The following is an 18,347-nucleotide window of genomic DNA, read 5'->3' on the forward strand; positions in this document are numbered from 1 at the left end:
CGACTTGAAGAGGCTGGGGGTTTCTGACACTCTCCTCCTGGGAACCTAATCCCGGGGATGTTGGTGGGAGTGGAGGGGCTAGAGGCGAGAGTCTGTAAAAGGCCAGGAACTCGAAGGCCATGGCTGCTTAACAACTGCCCCACCTCCTGTATTCCCTTTGTCTATACAGGTTTGGAGTCAGGGCTGCAGGCTGAGGCGAAGGGTCATGGTCGGGAAAGCAGGTACTGGACTGGGAAGACATGCTATGAAGGAAAGCACATCGCAGGCAAGGCGATTCTACATATCTCCTGCTGATGCAAGGCTGTCTGGAACCATGACAACTTTATGATCATTACATGGGGCCAGTTTCTGCTGCCACAGCCCACGCCTGAGGGGAGCCAGGCAATTTTAAATAATAAAGCTCAGCTTTCCAGCCTCCCCAGCACCTGCTATGTGAACTGGTATGCGACTGGCTCCATGTCAAGGCTGGACCAGAGCCTGGGCCATGCATGTACCGAGAGATAGAATCAGTCTCCAGTCAGGAACTGGCTTCCACCTGGAGGAAACTAGGATAAATAAAACAGGGTAAAAGGGAGGGACTGAGTCAGAGAATTGGGTGGGTCCATTACCCAACTGTGGGGGTAAGGCTGAGGAGACCTGTGAAGCAATAAAGAGAATCCACTAAAAGGGAGGCAGTAGGCTACATGGGCCTGAGCATAGAGGAGAAAGGGGGGTGGGGGGAGGGAGGAGTAAGGGACCGGCTAGAAGAGGCCTGGTGCAGGGTCAGGCCGTCTGGGGCGGGGTCTTTGTGGCCTTTCTGAGGCCCGGATTGAGCGGGCTTGTAAATTGGGGCCCGCACCAGAAGCGGGGGGCCAACCACGGTCAGAGTAGGGGCAGCTGACCCAGCGTGGTGAGTGTAATCGCACCTGCATCGGGCCCTTCTATAGACGCGTGGGTCTTGTTGGACACTCTCGGCTTATTCTTTAGTGACATGGGTGCCCCCTCCACAAGCCCAAAAGGGAGGTAGTGGGGATACAAAGAGCAAGGAAAGGCAGAGTCTGTAGTCCCAGGGCACTTGCCGCTCCAAGGACCTTCAGCGCCTTGCGCCCCCTCCAGAAGAGAAGGGCTTGGAGAGGAGCGTGTTTACTCGGAGAGGCCGGAGCTGAGCCTCCCGGCACTTTCTGCGCCACCCCAGCCTCAGCTCACTCGTTTACAGCCTCCAGCTCTGGCCTTTTGTCTCTTTCACTCCGGCCTTTCTCTGTCGCGATTGCCCCGCCTACAGCGAACGGACCAACAGGTCGCTGGACTGCCAGTCCCTTCCCCTTGGCGTTGGAGGCCTCCAAGAGCGGCAGGGGAGCCTGGGAACTAATAGAGGGGAAGTGAGGACTGGGAGATACAAGTCTCGGCACATGGACTGAAGGCAGGGGGCGGATTAGGGTGGCGGCCAGGGTGAATGAATGTGGAGACCTGGGAACCTGGAGGAGAGAGATGGGGAGAAGGCCAAGTCACAGTGAGCGACTTGACCGGCGCTGTACCTTCAGAGGGCTGTGGAGCGTGCCCGTCAAGTCCGTGGAAAGCTTTACTAGTCAGCTCCTCCAGCGCGCACAGCGGCGACGTGGGACCTGGGCTCGACTCAGGAAGCTGTGACACAGAGGATCCTCGGGGGACTATGCGCGGACCTAGGATGTCTGCGATGCTGAAGGGTGTCCGGGCTGTCCGGGGCTCGGGTCCCGAGCTCATGGCCGGCCAGGTTGTGGTGGTCCCAACGCCAGCTGCGCTCGGATCCGCAGCTGCCTGGGTCCCAGCGCTCGGCTCCCGATCTGGGCCCCCCGTCTCGGACCCGCCCCCCGCTCTGGGCCTGAGCCCCGTGTGCCCCTCCTCCTGCGCTCCCACCCCCCAACCCGTGGCGGGTCTGGAACTGGTAGATGTCTCGGCAGAGGTATTTCTACAGGCTAAGGGAGGCGCAGAGAGAAGCCAGCGGAACAACCAGCGGCTTCGTGCTTATTCCGGCTGGACCCTTCCGGGGCAGCCCCCAGATGCTGTGTGCCACGGACTCCCTGCCTAGCTGCCGTTCTGGCTCATAAACTCGTCGGCAGTAAAATTGCTTTCCCTGGCCCTGGCTGGGGATTTGCAAAAGTCCTTGGAGGGAAATCAGAGCTGTCTGTGCTGGGATCCCCGATCCCACCTAGGAAGGACCTCAGTCCTCTGACCTGGCTCCACCACCCCCAACACACCCCTGCGGAAAGCTCTTTAAAGAGGTCGTGGCAGCTGGAGGTTATTAGCGCTGTGCGGGATGCTGGGAGAACTCAAGACTTGGAAGGACCTGGCCGGGCAGAACTATTGCATGGGGAATAGTGGGGATGCGATGAGGGATGCACATGCAGGGGAGTGGACTCCAGCCAGCTCTCCCGCTGCACCCAAGGTTGTCCCAGCACAGCTCAGAGGCCCTGAGTCAAAACACATGGAGGTTCCCGGAAGACCTGGGCCTCAGGAGAGAGGACACAGCAAACCCTGAGTTAGGGCTACTGACCAGGAGGGGTTTTTGCTAGTGAAGACTGGCCTCCACAGAGTGCCTTCTGGTTACACTATCCTATCCATCTATCAGTTTGTCTTGGTCTCATGAAGCTCCTGTAGTTCCAGTAGGGGTTACCTAGCCTGGGGAGGCCCAGAAACCTACAAGCAAAGAGAAATGGTGGAAGGGGCCACTGGTCACTGCCCTATAGAAAAGTGACTTGAAAAGTCCTCTTCATGGACCCAACCAGGTTCTGGGACAGAAACTTTTGCCAACCCAGGGAGAAACTATGACCTGGGATAGTCATTCCTATTTTATTTGTGTCCGGTGTGTCTTTCTCTCTTCTCTCCCATAACTAATCCTGGGCTTGCACTCAGGTGAGTACCACACAGCCCTCCTTTGCACTAATAAAGCAGTTCTGGAACAGTGCTGTTCTGCCAGTGGAGATCCAATGAGGCAAAGTTTTTGTTTGAATATCGCACCCCAAATAGCTAGGGGTTTCACAGCCCAGACACAGAGAAGTCCCACCACTCCTGGGGAACTCACAACTCTGAAGGAACTTGTTGTTATGGGTTTTAGTTTTTCAAATAGCACCATTAAGAACAGGGCCAGTTCCTCTTAGACTGTCCATTCTGTCACCTTCTCTATAGACCTCTGCAACTCCCATCATTTGTGCAGTGATCTTCTGTGTCTACCTGTCTATTCCCTGAGGTAAGTAGAGCCTGAAGTTTTAGTGCCCAACTTGAGAGATCTGAAGTACCTGGGGCAGTGACTCCTTAACAAGGATAGGAAGACACTCTGATAATGGGGGTTAGGAAACCTCACACTGAGGCACTGACCTAGCCCACCCAATGAAGGCGGAAAAACACAGTATCATCTTGGTAAAGGCTCCCTCCAATGACCACCCCATCCCCCAGACACATCCAGACATTCATATAGTGCTCTTGTGGTAGCCCGAGCAACAACTCAGTCCAATGGGCCACTGCTGGGTCAGAGAGCAGAGCCAGGCCACAGCAGAAATCTGAGATGCCTCAGGACTTTAATTGGTTACTAATGGTGGGAGGCAGAGGAAGGCCAGGAGAGCCTCCTAGCTGGAGGCTCCAGCTCTCTGAACCATCCTGGTGGTTTCACTTAATCTGCAATTAAAGAGAATCCCAGGAGGCTGCAGAAACCCAGGCCTGTCACCAAACAGACACTATGACTTTCACTCATGCATCGTCTATGTAGCTTTTATGTCACCTCTTCTGCTCTCAATTACTAGTGCGTGTCTGTGGGGAGTGTGGGGCTCTCCTGAAGGGCCTTTGCCTTCCTCCACTTCCATCTCTCCTGCCTACCTTCTTCCCCCTGTAACCAGGCTCAGGTAATGGGGTTAGGTGATCCCCAGATGTGAGTTTGGGGGAGGAGAGGGAAGGAGAGACTAGTAATGGGAGGAAGCTGTTGACAGCAGAGCCCAGCTAAGGTCTTCCCAGCAGCCAAGGACTTTTCCAGACGACTGTGGGGCCACAGGAGGGGACTTTTTCTAGCGAAGCCTCTGGAACCTGAGATGGTGAGAAACCAGATCCTCGGAGGGGGTAGGAAGAGGGCGAGTGATTAATGAGGGAGATTAAGAGATTAAACCTGGGTTTTGGGCCTGGGGTGTGTGTGTGTGTAGAGGGGTGGCTCAGCTGTTTTATAGGCTTCCCCTACCTGAGCTTAGAGAGAGCCTGCCCCGACAGTCTCTAGTGCTCTGTGATGTGAACCGTGAACCTCTTCCTCCCCCCACCATGGTCCAACCCTCCTGCTTAGATCAGTCCCAGAAGCTGATCCACAGACATAATCATTCACCGTGCCCACCCCACCCCTCTTGTTTTTCCCTCCCGGCATTCTCAAGTAATCCTTCAAGTCTTCACTCAGATTCTCCCCACTGTCCCTTTCAGACACCTGGGGGCCCTCAGCTCCCTCCCCTTGTAGAAATCCCCACATTCCGATTTTCACTCCCTCAGGAATGGGTCTCAATTCCCTAATAACGATGCTTTCTCATACTTTCCTTCATTACTCCCCTTCAGATTTCCATTCCTCATCCCACCATCTTATCCACCTATTCTCTTTTCTTATCACCCCCACCTTCTCTCTCATTCCCTGACATCGTACAAGTCTGTCCCAGATCAACCCCTCTTCTTGATACCAGATCGGCTCAATAAATGACTTTAGTCTCCATATTTCCCACCCCTCGCATTTCTCTGAATTCTGAGAGTGTGTGGGAGCGACTGGGGGATCCTCAGAATAACCGCCTTCCAGCGGTGCACAGTGGACAGACTCAGAGATGTGCTTGCCACCCTCCAACCTCCTGCCCCCACCACGCCCGCAATATCCATTAACCAGCCTGACGGGGAAGTGGGGAAGCAGGAGTTCAGGGAGGAAACTCCAGGCCGAGGAGTGAGGGGCAGGGCATCTGTCTATCTTGCATACTTCTGGGATTGTTTTTTCTTTCAGAGAACATTACTGCAGACTGAACTGCTTCATATATTGAAATTTTAGTTTTGTTACTTCTAAAGCCTCGTGTCTGTGAGTTCTTCCCAGCCCCTTACGCTGGTTCACAGAACTCTGCTCAACCTCCTCAGTCTAGCATGTGCGAGCTAGCTGGGGGAGGAGCCAAATACTCATAGCCCCTCCCTCGTTTATATACACCTTGATACTCACTGTCCCAGGGAAGTCCATTGTCTCTATCTCCTCAACTCCCACCCCAGCCCTGGGATAGACTGGCCGGGCTGAGAGGAATCGTCTCCCTTTGTGCCAAAGGCGGGGGCAAATCATGGCACCTCCTCCCCTAGGTGAGTGTGGACAGAAGTGGCTAGGCAAGAACGTGTGCCTTGGGCACCGGTGGGTGTGGTCCTGCAGGTAAGGATTGATGCCAACACCTGGAAGCCCTGCGAGGTCAAGGGCACTCGGGAGAGGGCCGGCTAGGCACCTGCTCTGTCGTGGAGCCCAAGAGAATCTGGGGCTTGATCGGCCCTACCTGGCGCAGAGCGATACCTAAGTGACCCGGGGGGACAGGGTCTGTGTGGGACAAGCCAGGGAAGGTGGTACTGGATCCACAGATTGCGGGAGAATGAGGCAAAGCCCACAGCTGGCCTGCACCAGTGACCTCAGGAGATGCATCGCTGCTTACAGACAAGAAGGCGAGGCTGGACTGGGGACAAGGCAGGGCAGCTGCTCCACCCCAGATCCCAGCTTGAGCGCCTGTGGCTACTCCCTGCCAACAAGCCATGTGTCCTCCAAGCCCCCATCCCCAGGCTTGGTTCTTAGGTCTTGGGTCTTCGGGCAGCCTTATCTTCTGGCTGGGCTTCTTGGATGCCAAGCCCCAATCAGACTACTCCTCAGGTCCTGCAGCTGCCTGGGCTACCAAAAGTCCCCAGAGGCATTTCTACTCTCCTTTCCCCTAGCCCACACCTCTCCCTCTGGAGTCATTTTGCAGAAATGCCCTTTCACACACTAACTGCCTTGAGAACAGCTTTAGTGTGGAGTGCTCTGATGGGTCCGAGTCCCCAGAGATTAAATTCAGGGAGAAGAGTGGGAAACCCTGGGAATGACAGAATTAACGTAAAACCTTGAGATATATGCTGGTGTAAGAGACAGGCCCAGAGGTGGTAAAACCCTGATTCTGAGAGGTTTCCTGGAGAAGGTGACACTTAGGCCTTTAAGGACAGCTGAGTATGGGGATAGAGGCATTCCAGGCTTTAGGCCCAAAGACGTGGAAGTTTTCGGAATCTTGCAGATGTGCATCCTACCCATGCCAGTGGCAATTTGATGTCCCTATCCCAGTTCCTGTTGCCAGCCCAGCACACTGGAGGGGGGCTGCCTTTAGTATACCCATCCCCCAAGTCCTCTGCCATCAGATCTTCATCCATGGAAGCTCAGAGCCTTCAGCCCTCACCAGGTATGCACAAGGATCCCCTTGAATTCACGGAATCAGATCTTAGCCAGCAGGAGATTTACACTTTAAACTTGGGTTCTAGCAACATTTATGCTGCCTGCTCCGTCCTGCTTGTCCCAGCCCCTTCATTTCCTAGATTTCGCCTCTAGCCTCCCTGTTACTGTCCCAGTTAGGCAAGTTTCTGGCTACACCACTTAGAGGCCCACAGAATAGGGACACTGGCTGGGTTTCTTTCCGGAGCCCAGCGTTCATGGCTGGGCTTATACAGACAAGGAATGTTTACTGAATTACTCAGTGGACCGCTAACCTTGCGGCCTCCCTCTTGTTCCTTCGAGTTGGCTTTGCTCTCCTGGACACCAGCTCCCTTTCCTGCTCTACCCTCTCCCAAGCCTGGTTTCACCTAGTCCAAGTACTTGAAGACCCACTGAATTTTTTTTTTCTGATGAATCTTGTATAGACAGCCAGGCCTCTAACTACATATTCATCTATGTCCCATGCCCCCCAATTTTTTTAGACTCCTCTCAATAGTGCAATTCTTTGGATTTTTCTTTAAAATATCACTCTTCTTCAGTCCTGCAGTGGCCACTATCCAACCCAAGCCCTACTCTCACCACTCTTGAATTAGGACACCTCCACTCAGGCCTCCATCATATGTTGTAACATTCAAGGACAGTGAGAACTCCCCTCCAGAAAAACTTTCCTTCACCAAAAGAGCTGGTGTGGGTGGTCTGGCTTCACTTAGCTCACCTTCTGAGTTTTACATGTGTAGGGTCCTCTACCCCTCTCCTTTGGTCATTCATTGAGGGACCTCCTTCTTGATGACATTCAGAAGATTTCTGAAGGAAGCAGTACACATGACAAAGCATGAGTGTGTGACAGGACAAGAAGGAAAAAGAGATGCTTTTTTCAAGTTTTTATTTCAAAAAATAAAGCCGTAGTTAATTTCACATAAATATCTGGGGAGGGAAGGGGTAAGGGATGGGGCAGGGGCTTGGCCCCTACCTCCTCTTCTCTTTCACACTGTATTGTAAAAGCAAAGGGGATGGCTAAGGAGAAAACAAGCGGGAAGAAGTAGTCAGTGGGAGCGTTCTTACCCAAAAGGCCCCCTCAGCCCACCCCTGCCCCGGGGGCTGCCTTGGCCCTGGCTCACCTTGCCGAACCAGCGGGAGAGCCATATCTGCTTCATGGTCATGTGATCAGGGAGAACTTCATTGTCAAAAAGGAGCTGCACCTAGCAGGGAGAGGAGGGCACAGTTTTAGGAACTCTCTCCTCCCACCTGGTCCACTCTAGACTCTCTCCCTCCCTTTGTAGCTTCTTCCTCCTCCCCCAAAAAATCTACTGTGGGAATACTCACATGCTGGGGATTTAGCATCAACCGATGACATAGGACCCTCCGGAGATGGCGAACCTCAGCTCTAACAGAACATCGGACATATTTGTTCTGGGGGTAGGGAGGGAAGGGAACAGGACAAGGTGTATGAGGGAAGGGCCCCAGGGAGGTGAGTCTCTTTAGAGGGGCCCTCCCCTCAGCGTCTCTCACCTGCAGGATACTTTTATTCTTGTCTTTGCCAGAACTGGGGGGAAACAGATACAGGTTAGGGAGCCCTATTTTCCCCCATCCCCTACCCAGAGCCGTGATATATTCTCTTCAAGAGAACAGACACTCCTCACTGTTCATCATCTCCCTGAGCTCCTCCCTGGCTCTGGGTCACTGATACTGTCACTTCAGATAGCCCAAGACCTAACCCCTCACCTCAGCCGCTCTAGGCACAGGCTCAGCTGCTCATCATAGCGATAGTAGTGGGCTTTAGAATGGTCGAAGCTGCTGAAGGGGAGGCCGAGGTTGCTCAGGGCTGGCTCTGAGAAAGAGTAATGATGAGGTGGCACAAGTTCCATGCTCCTTTTTCCCCGGAGAACAAGAGGAATGCTTTGGGGGCTTTACCTTACCCTCCTGCTGCTAAAGGACATACCTTCCCCGCTGGGCTGGGTGACTCGGTCCAACCCTCGGGACTGGTAGAATTCTCGAATACGTTTCTCTTCACCTAGAAGGGAGTATGGGAAGTAAAACATCAGCTCTCCCTCTCTTCGTCTTTCTGGCTGTCAAACTCTTTAGCTACATGGTCTACCAAAGCCCTTGTCATCTCAAGCTGCCACCCAGCATCAGTCCTCTAGAGGGCCCTCAAAGTCAGGTAGGTTACTCACTGTCTTGCAAGCCGGGCACTAGCTTGTACACGATGTCCTGCATGACCCGGTCCAGTTTGAGGTTGAGCAGCGGCTGTGTCTCATGGATCTTGATGTTGCACATGGGGCAATACTTGCTGGTTTGGAGATACTTCACAATACAACTCTTGCAGACTAAAGGAAAAGAAAAAGAGACTCTCAGACCCTCTGGGAATGGGATTCGTGGGCTGGATGGGGGTGCCTGGGTGGTTGGGGCAGGCAGCCCAGAGGCTGACAGCCAGCTTGGTGGGGACTAGGACCTGGAAGAACCAGTGTCCAGGGCACTCACAAGTATGAAGACACTCTGTGATGGTGGTGGCATCCACGAAGTAGCCAGCGCACAAACAGCAAACGATGTGCTCATTCAGGTCTTTGATCTTTACTCGGACCTCCTCCTGCGGACAGACCCTCCACCGATCACCATCCCCAACCCTTGTGCCTTCCCAGCTTGGGAGTCGCCTCTTTCATCAGACCCCACGGCCAAGCCCCGCTCCCTGCGCGATCAGCCGAAGATTAGTTCCCAGGGGTTGACACTCTCCCTCTGCCCAGCAGAGGGCTCCTCGCACAGCGGGGGCTCCCTTCACGTGGACTCGCCCGACTTTCCTTTCCCTGGGGAAACTACACGACGTGGGCGGCACAATGCGCAGGCGTCTTAGCCCCGAGTTTGGCAACTCGATCGCAAGCACGCAGGCGCATTGAGCCCCCTGTCTCTGCGCAGGCGCACTGGGCGCCCGGCCAGCCACCGCCTGTCCTCTATGCGGCCCCAGTTCGCACCGCTAGCCGACCACGGCAGTAACCCTGCCGCCCCTGCACCTCATTCCGTAGCGGGTCCATCTTGTACACTGACTGGAGCTGGTTCCGAAGCCTCATCGCGATCGCAATCTGGCCCCCCTGAGGAGACGCCATCTTAAAGGCTGATCCCGGCCTGCCACTTCCGGTGCCGCCTGCGGGGCGGGACTTGTCGCCCAGCAACGAGGGCTCAGGTCTTTTCGGATTCGCTGACCCTCTGCATGGCCCCGCCCAAGTCCCTTTCTCCCCGTGTGCTCACCTGAGCCCCACTGGCCCCTCCCCCTCCTCAATCTGTGATTAGGAAGGGGGGGTCAGAGGAAGAGGTCCGATCTTATTGACCTCTTGTAGTCATTATAATAATAGACCCTGCTGGACCTCGGGACTAACTTTTGGAGCCTGCAAAGACTGCCCCCTCCTACCCCAAAAGGCCCGGAGATCTCTGCTCGCCACAGCTCAGGGTCGTCTAGCTCCTGTGACAACGACCCTGCTAAAGAAGCCCCTCCGGAGCCCTCTCTTCATGTCGTCTCCTTCGGCTGACGCTTACGCATTACTGAGCTTCATCCCGATGGCGGGCCTTCTCCCACCTCTACAGCAGAAGTTTCTCGGGGCTTTGCGGAGTTTGGGGAGAGTGGCGGGGAGGGAGGGACCCCAAGGGACTTGGTAGTGCTCTTACAACCGCCCCCCATCCTCCCCCTGCCGCCGAGGATGGGGGGGCAGGCCGTGGTTAATGATGATGATTCAATCATCGGCGCCTGCGGAGGCCTGGGACAGACTAATGCAGAGCAGATGCGAAGGAGGAGGGGAGGACGACTAGGACACTACCGCACACGGACTCGCTGAGGCAGCGAGCCCCCGGAGTAGCACAAACTCAGCCCCGTATTTGGGAGGACGCCGCCCCCCACCCCCATCCCGAGTTTGTACACCTCTGTCTCTAAGTACTTACAGTAGGATTAAAAAAGAAAACAAGGATAAATTTACTGTGAAATGTTAACACCAAGTGCAATTGAAGATTCAGGAAGGGAGAAATCCTAATGGAGACCCCAAAAGGCTTTCTGAAGGAAGTGGAACTTTGTGTGGGCACAATTTAGAGGATGTGCGTGTCTGCGGGGGCAGGGGACGTTTAAGGAACGTGGTGGAAATAGAAAAGGCAGAATGGAGGGGAGTGACCAGAGAGGGACAGGAAGGGGGCCAAGGTGTGGATTTGAGAGTAATGGTAGAAATAGGACTTCTAGACTGCAAGCAATAGGGAGCTAGCAGACTTGAAGGGAGTTACCCTACAAAAGAAACATTTTTGTTCATTTACCTTCGAACTGAATTGAAGTAGATAAGTGGCAAGAAGTTATGAGGTTAATGATTTTTAAATCAGCTACTTCTCACTACAGTCACTACTTACCTCCCTGGTCCAAGATGCCATCATCTCTCCTCTGGATGAGTACAATGGTGTCTTGCCAGCTTTTCTTGCTTCCACCATTGCCCCTCTTTAACTTATTCTCAACATAGCAGCTCAGAGTGATTCTGGTAAAACATGAATAAAAAAGGATACAAGGAAAGTTTTTTGAGTTGATGGATATGTTTATTATCTTGATTGATGGTTTCATGGGTGTATACATATGTCAAAACATCAAATCATACACTTTAAATATGTGCAGTTTAGTATATGTTAGTTTTACCTTAAGAAAATTTTAAGAATCTTACTTTTCTGTTCAAAACCTTCCAATAGTTTCTAAAACCTTCCAATAGCTTCTCTTTGCAATCAGAATAAAAGGCAAAGTCCTTACAATGGTTTTCAAGACCTTACATGATCTCTTGTAGTCATTCAGTCCCTCTACTCCCACTGTGTCCCCAACTTGAAATGCTCAGATATCCAAACGAATCCTTTCTTCCTTCAGGTCTTTACTCCACCAGGCCTTCAGTGATCATTCTAAATAAATCACAACTCCCTTTTCATCACTTCTCCTGCTTCCTTGCTTTATTTTCTTTCTTAGCATTTATTATTATTTAATATATCATATATTTTTCTTGTTTCACACCTGCTTTCCTCACTAAAATGTAAGCTGCTCAGTAGCAGGGATTTTGTTATTGTATTTATACAGCTGCATCTCCAGTGCTAAGCACAGAGTAGGTGTTCAATCAAAATTTTCTGGATGAACAAATGAATAAATGTATGTGGTGGTGATGATAGCCTAGATTAGGCTTTTACTAGTGGAAATGGAAAGGAACAGCTGTGTATGAAACATTTCAAAGGAAAGTATAATAGGAGGAAGTGAATAAGGAGCTTGGGAGCGGAGCCTGTCCTCCAGCCTTTTGGACTTAAGGTGGCTGCAGCAAAGGCAGGTGGAGGTGGCCAGAAGGTTGGAATGGGGCTGGAGCACAAGTGTCAGAACCAGGGTTAGAGGTCTCAAGAGTTTTCTGGGTGGATGTAATAGATGGGACTATTGGAATGGATGAAGCAGATGGAAAGAGAGAAATCTGAAGCCTGAGCTCAGAAGAATGCTCACAGTCTTCAGTGGAAGAAGAAAAGTCAGTGAAGAAAAAAACATAAGCAGTGACTATGAAAGTCCAAAGATGTAGAATAAGACAATATTATAGAAGCCAAAAGAAGGGACATTTCAAGAAATAGTTGGTGATCGACAAAGTAAAACATGTCAGAGAGTCCCGGATAATGAACACTGGACACTGAAGCACTCTGAGAAAATGTCTGTATAGTGAAGCCAGTTTGCAGTGGGTTAAAAGAATAAGGAGGAAATGGAGGCACTGGATGTGGGCACTATAAGGGAAAAAGACAATTTCTCTTGAAGAGTCAGGCAAAAACTTTGTCTAGATAATATGGATCTAAGATAGTTGCAGGTAGGAAGGACTATGTTAATGAGAGAAATGATGACACAGGAGTGGGAACCGGGAGGGGAGGACACTGTGCCAACAGCAGAAAGGAAAGGCACAGAAGCACAGGCTGGGAACATGGACTCTTTTTGTGAAGCTGCAGGCTTGAAACTTGAAAACTTTAAGAGTCAGGAGGCCACATGTACAGTAGATGAGATGGATTCAAAGCAGCGTGTATAGGAGGTAAGGGTACTGACCTCGGAGACTCCATCTTCAACATAAACTAGCAGGAACCATCCTTTTCAGAGATTCAGGGAATCAGCAAGGTGAAGGTAAGCAGACAAATTTCTAAGACTGTGGCCAGCAGAACTGGATACCCTTTGTTCCTGAAGTGGGGTACTGAAATATTTTAACTCCCTAGAAGATTTGTATGTACTATTGGTTTGTGGCCATTCTCCTCAAAAGACAACTTAGGCAATCCTGGGTGGCAATGCCATCTTTGCTGACCTCAAAAGTCAGGATGTCCAGTAAGCAGATATACAGGTCTTCATAATGCTACCTTGTTCTCCTTCATCGATTCACTTATTGATTCATTTGGGAAGGATTTATTCAGCTTAGTTTGAGACATATATTTGCCCACTCTCTCCACAGAGGCCCACTCCCTAGAGTGGGAAAAGGGATTGACAAACTCCTAATCTCCATGCCAGTACCCTTCAGAGGCTTTATTTACTCTGCCGTCTCCCTAGGCTTTCTGTTCACATCTAGGGGATCCAGCCACTGCTGTCTCTGAAGGTTTTGCTTGAACAGCAGAAGTTTCAAGTCCCCTAGTAGCTCCAGCTCTCTACTGCTGTAAAAGGGTGCTTGGGCTTCGGTGAAGGACTAGGGGAGGTGATGATGTCTGTCTTCACCAAGATAAAAACACACCTACCAAACTTGCAGGAGACTCCCCCCACCCCACACACACTGCTTTCAGAAGCGGCTGTTGATAAGGTGGGGGAAGAGCTGTTGAAATGGATGATAGAGGTGGACAAAGTTGGGGGAGGATGTCACATAGTAATTGTCCACTGCCTTCTTCCTCCATGGTCAACCCCTTCAGACAGGCTTCTGAGAACACTGAGGAGCTGGTGGCTTTGGGTGGGGAGAGAGCTCACTCCTTTTTTTCTTTTCTTTATCTTCCTGCCCAGATGCCCAAATATCATTCCTGTCCCTAGAGAGAAAAGACCCCTTACCCTGCCCCAGGCACCAGGCTGCCAGCCCATCTGCTGGGGAAAAAGGAGGGGGGCAGATATTTTCCGCAGAAGACTAGAGAATCAACTGGAAGATCCATGCTCCCAGGGAGACACAGCTACTAGACTTAGAAGGCATGATGGCTCCCATGGATAACAGGTAGCCTGAGTTCAGCACCGGGTAGGCTGGGGTGGAGGGGCTAGGGCTGGCATAGCTGTGTGGGGTCCTTTGGCCACCCTGTGTCTAAAGCAGGCCTAGCTGCTCATCAGTGCCAACCCTCCATGGGATGGTTGGAACACCCCCCTCCCTGAGCCCAGTCTCACCGGCTCGCAGGCGCCAGGGCCCCCCCCAGGCCGGGGCGGGCCGGGGAAGGTAATGTAATTCCGACCCAGCTAACCCGATTATGACGGCCTGCACCGGGCCGGGTGGCGGCAGGGGCGGGTCTAAGGCGCAGGGGCCCTCCAGGCCAGGGTCCCATCCCCGAGAAGGACGCAGAATTCACACTCTCCTAGCTACTCCCAGCTCCTGGGTCCTCGGCCAGAGGTCACAAGGTCACAAAGCGGCTTCGGTCTTTCCCCCACCTCCTTTCTCTGACACACTCCAGGCACAGTTTCTTGGGCTTGGGTAGGGTGAAGTTCTATAGGAAAAGAGGCGGCTGGGATTCTCCGAGGCTTCAGTGAGGTCTCACGTGTGGCCTGTGGCGATTCGTTCTCCCGCTTTTGAGCGGGGGAGTGTGTGAGAATAGACATCCTAAGAGCAGAGTGGAGGGGAAGAATCCCGCGTTGGTGGTCCTCAGTCTTGGGGAAAACTCAAGCCCCAAGCTCGCACCGGTCTGAGTTGGCCAGAATTGAGCCGCGGGTCCGCTTTGTACCGATTTCAGAAAATCGAAATTGTAGGAAACACAGGGCACCGATTATTGGCTCTCCTGGAAGGAGCTAGGGGTCTTGCGGGAGAAGCCAGAAGGTGCACCAGGACACTGGCCCAGAGTGGTTGTTCCCGGCCCTAGCCCACCGGACGCTCCCTGCCACCGCCTTCCCACACCTGTCCTTTTCCCGGGCCTCCAACTCGCCGGCGCAATTCCCCAGCCGCTTCCCATTGCATCCAGGAAGCCACAACGAGATTTGGTCTTCGAGGGCACTTAGGCGGGGGCCACAACGAATCCGGGAGTCGGCTGGCAGGACCGATCGGGAGGCGAAGAGTGGGGACCGTGGGAGGAGGCACCCGCTAGGAAGCGGGTGAGGCCGAAGAACCCCAAAGGCGGAGGCCGGCGAGGATGGAGTTTCGGTGCGCATCTCGGCTGACTCAGCGTATAGCGGCCCAAGCTCTGGCCCCTCCCAATCTAAGCCTGGTTTCTAACACCCTCGCCATCCTCCACCTCACCCCACCCTATCCCCTCCACCCCTTCCCCGCGCTTGGCGCAAACAGGCGTCTCTTTCCCTTTAACATGCCGGGCCCCGCCCCTGCCCTCCTACCCCCAGCCCCCACTGCCCACCGGAGGCTGATCTGTCAGTCACTGCCCCAGCCGGAGCCAGCCAGCACTCTCCACCCCGGACTCAGCAGAGGCTCCCGCAGCCCAGCATCCATTCGAGCTTCTGAGGCAGAAAGGGTGCTCCTGGGGCCCTGGCCGGTCACGCTCGCCCGGGATGCGAGTCCCTGCACCGACGCCCCGCAAAGGCCGGCATGGGCGCGGCTACTCTCCGTGCACAGGGATGAAGCTGTCCTGGGGGCCCCGGCGCCCCGCCTCGGCCAACCCTGCGGGACCCTGAGGCCGCCACCCCGAGCTCTGTGCTGCTGGGCTCCCAGAGTTGCCTGGGGTGCCCTCTCTAACCGCCGAACCTCCTGCGGTCCTCCTTGACCCGGACCCATGGAGCCGGCGGTGCTGGCCTCGCACAACCTGCAGCACCACGAGCCAATCAGCTTCGGCATTGATCAGATCCTGAGCTGCCCGGAGGCCCCCGGGAGCGGCCTAGGCCCGGGTCGCGTGAGCCAGGCCCATGGAGAGAGTGCAGCGTTCTCGGGTGGATTTCACGGAGCCTCAAGCTACGGCCCCGCGGGCTCGCTGGGCCCGCTACCCAGCAGCTCCAGCGTGGGCCCAGGCGGCGTGATCCGCGTCCCGGCGCACCGCCCGCTGCCAGTGTCGCCTCCCGGGGGAGGTGCGCCTGCGGTGCCTGGCCCCTCGGGCTTGGGCGGCGCCGGGGGCTTAGGGGGACTCACCTTCCCTTGGATGGACAGCGGCCGCCGCTTTGCCAAGGACCGGCTCACGGGTGAGGTTGCCCAACCCCTCCAGCGTCATTCCTCACACCGCCCCGGTTTCCTCATCTCTGATCCTTCAGATCCAACTCCTCCTAGTCCCCTTTCATACCCCTCTCCCAGCCTAGGTTATCCCAGGGGATCCTCTACCAAAGTGTATCTCTTGGTCCCGCTGCTGAGAGGCGATGGGGAGGGAGCTGCCGTCGATGCCCGCGCCCTCTGCAGTCCACTGTCCACACCGCGGGGAGGGCAGGGTGAAGTACGGAGACGATTCTCTCTCACACGAGGGGGGAGGGCCGTTTCTTGTCTAGAGGCCTCTATTGATGCGGGGCCGAGCTTGGGGCCCCGGGAAGGACCAGGCGCAGGAGCTCTGCGTCTTGGGCAGCCGCGCTCTCTTCTCAGGAACACCTCGGGCTCCTCTGCAAACCCTGCCCTGCTCTTTCTTCCGCCCTGCAGCTGCGCTCTCGCCCTTCTCTGGGACGCGCCGCATCGGCCACCCCTACCAAAACCGGACCCCACCAAAGCGTAAGAAGCCGCGCACATCCTTCTCCCGCTCACAGGTGCTGGAGCTGGAGCGGCGCTTCCTGCGCCAGAAGTATCTGGCCTCAGCTGAGAGGGCGGCGCTGGCCAAGGCCCTGCGCATGACCGACGCTCAAGTCAAGACGTGGTTCCAGAACCGGCGCACCAAGTGGCGGTGAGGGACCGCGGGCTGGGCCAAATGGTGGTGAGGCTCGGGGCGGGGAGGACCACGGGCTGGGTCAAGTGGCGGCGAGGAATGGGGCGGGCGAGGGCTGGCTTTGCTGACCCCACATCTTCGCCCGCCCAGGCGCCAGACGGCGGAGGAACGCGAGGCGGAGCGGCACCGCGCGGGCCGGCTGCTCCTGCACCTGCAGCAGGACGCGCTACCGCGGCCGCTGCGGCCGCCGCTGCCCCCAGACCCGCTCTGCCTGCACAACTCGTCGCTCTTCGCGCTGCAGAACCTGCAGCCCTGGGCTGAGGACAACAAAGTGGCTTCTGTGTCTGGGCTCGCCTCGGTGGTGTGAGAGACGCTGCCCCGCCGGCCGAGTGCTTTTCCGGACCGAGGCGCCGCGTGGAGCGCGTGGCCAAGGGCTGTGGGGCGCGCGGCTGCCCTTACCTTGGCAGCGCAACGCGTGAGGAGCCAGCCTTGAGGCTCCTGTCTAGGGATCCTCGGCCACTGCGGGCTCCTGGGCCGGCGTGGCACACTTGCCCGGCATGTTCAGACGCAGCCTTTCCCGCGGTTTTTCACTTGGATTGTCTCACCGCTGCTGGAATCCCAGGCGGCGAGGGGGCGGGACCTGCAGTACGGTAGCCAATGAGGTGCGGTGATGGGGGAGGGCTGGCCAATGGAAGCTGCTGTCTTGAGGGATTTAGGAGAATTAAGCGGGTGGGTCGGAACTGTGGTTCTGTTGAGCCGCAGCAGGTAAAAGGCGCTACTGGGATGGGGCAACCCCCACTGGCCGGGTCGGTACCAAAGGTGTGAAGGAAGGAAAGAAGATGCCAACGACAGCAGAGTAATGAAAAAGTTGCTGTAGAGCGAATCTGTGACAGGAACCAAAGGGTTACCGACGCTGGGCATCTCATCTTTCTACTGTAAAATAATCGCTAAGGATTCCTTCCTATGAGCCTCATGCTGTCTCTGTGTGTTCAGCCTTCTGACTACGTTCTCCCACCTGAGCCTCCCAATGCACTTGGGCGGCAGGGGAGACGGATACACTTCTTTTTCATCGATGAAAATCTAGGAACACTAACCTCGCAGGGACAGAGAAGAGAGGAGAGGAAGCAGTGGACAAAATTAACGGGCCCAGTGGAGTTAGGGTGAGTAGAACTTGGCAAAAAACTAGGAAGTGATAGACCTAAGAAGAATCAAAGATCATTCCAAAGTTGGAAATGTAGAGGATCAGGAAATCAATGGTGTTGTAGATGATGAAGGGTAGATTAGGAAGATAGGAACAAGATTAATTTTGCAGGCCAAACTAAATGCTAGACCTTGAGAGAATAAATTCTGGAAAAGTGCCTTTGGGGGAGGTTCGTTGACGTCCACATAGAGGTGGAATAGATGGAATGATGAAAACAGAATCTCTAAGGGAGGAAATTCTGAGGAGAAAAACACAGTTCTAAAGATTAAGTATTTTTTCCCCAGCAAATTCTACAAACACATTTACAATGTGCAAGATGATGGAGGATATCTAAGGCATTAGTCCAAGGCAGGAAAAGGGAAAGGAGTACTGAAGTGGAAAGAAAGGAAAGCATGATGTTCTTGAAGTTGTTAGAAAGACTTTAGCTTGTAGTTGGGCCAGAGACTATTGGAAAGCTTGTTGATGGAAAATTTGAGAATTTGGGGATGGTTGAAATAGCCTTGAGGTTTGAGAAGGACTTAAGTTGTATGAAGATGAAAAGAAAGATTTTGTCTGCTTCCTATAGTACCCCCATTCTTCCTCCCCTGGAGGCAGGAGCAGGGTGATAGAGGGAAGTGAGCTTTAGGTAGGGTCAGAGGCCATCTGTATTCAAACTACTCATGTTCTGTGTTAGTGACAGCTAGGTCAGCCACATCACAAAGATTTGACCAGAGGTGGGGACCAGGCAAAGGGATATCGCTGGAGGTGCTGGCCATGATT

At 54.2% G+C, this 18,347-nt stretch overlaps 3 protein-coding genes across 6 annotated transcripts in view; 1 reads left to right on the forward strand and 2 right to left on the reverse strand.

Moving 5' to 3' along the window:
• The window catches only part of LBX2 (ladybird homeobox 2), a 4,846-nt gene extending 663 nt beyond the window's left edge, over window positions 1–4,183 (reverse strand). The window contains exon 1 of the mRNA XM_039852719.1: window positions 1,515–4,183. Coding sequence (XP_039708653.1) covers window positions 1,515–1,719 — 205 coding nt within the window. The 5' untranslated portion in view covers window positions 1,720–4,183. The remainder of the gene's footprint in view (window positions 1–1,514) is intronic.
• Window positions 4,184–6,467: 2,284 nt separating this feature from the next.
• On the reverse strand, window positions 6,468–9,611 carry PCGF1 (polycomb group ring finger 1). Of its 4 annotated transcripts, none has more exons than XM_039852716.1 (9): window positions 9,439–9,598; window positions 8,915–9,020; window positions 8,608–8,760; window positions 8,376–8,447; window positions 8,159–8,264; window positions 7,946–7,979; window positions 7,760–7,846; window positions 7,555–7,635; window positions 6,468–7,240 (listed from the first exon to the last, which is right to left on the reverse strand). In XM_039852716.1, the coding sequence occupies exons 1-9, from the start codon at window positions 9,529–9,531 to the stop codon at window positions 7,148–7,150; spliced, it is 825 nt and encodes a 274-aa protein (XP_039708650.1). In that variant the 5' UTR covers window positions 9,532–9,598; the 3' UTR covers window positions 6,468–7,147. The 4 variants fall into 4 exon arrangements, with proteins under 4 accessions (XP_039708650.1, XP_039708648.1, XP_039708651.1 ...); XM_039852717.1 differs by lacking the exon at window positions 6,468–7,240 and adding an exon at window positions 7,303–7,450 and having other exon boundaries at window positions 9,439–9,592; XM_039852714.1 differs by having other exon boundaries at window positions 7,760–7,979; window positions 9,439–9,611.
• Window positions 9,612–14,969: 5,358 nt separating this feature from the next.
• TLX2 (T cell leukemia homeobox 2) lies at window positions 14,970–17,349 on the forward strand. Its single transcript, XM_039852718.1, has 3 exons — window positions 14,970–15,725; window positions 16,168–16,405; window positions 16,538–17,349. Exons 1-3 carry the CDS (start codon window positions 15,326–15,328, stop codon window positions 16,752–16,754), a joined length of 855 nt encoding a protein of 284 aa, XP_039708652.1. The 5' UTR covers window positions 14,970–15,325; the 3' UTR covers window positions 16,755–17,349.
• The last annotated feature ends 998 nt before the right edge of the window (window positions 17,350–18,347 follow it).

This window comes from Pteropus medius, unplaced genomic scaffold, assembly GCF_902729225.1.
Source record: "Pteropus medius unplaced genomic scaffold, Ma_sr-lr_union100, whole genome shotgun sequence".
Lineage (NCBI taxonomy): Eukaryota > Metazoa > Chordata > Mammalia > Chiroptera > Pteropodidae > Pteropus > Pteropus medius.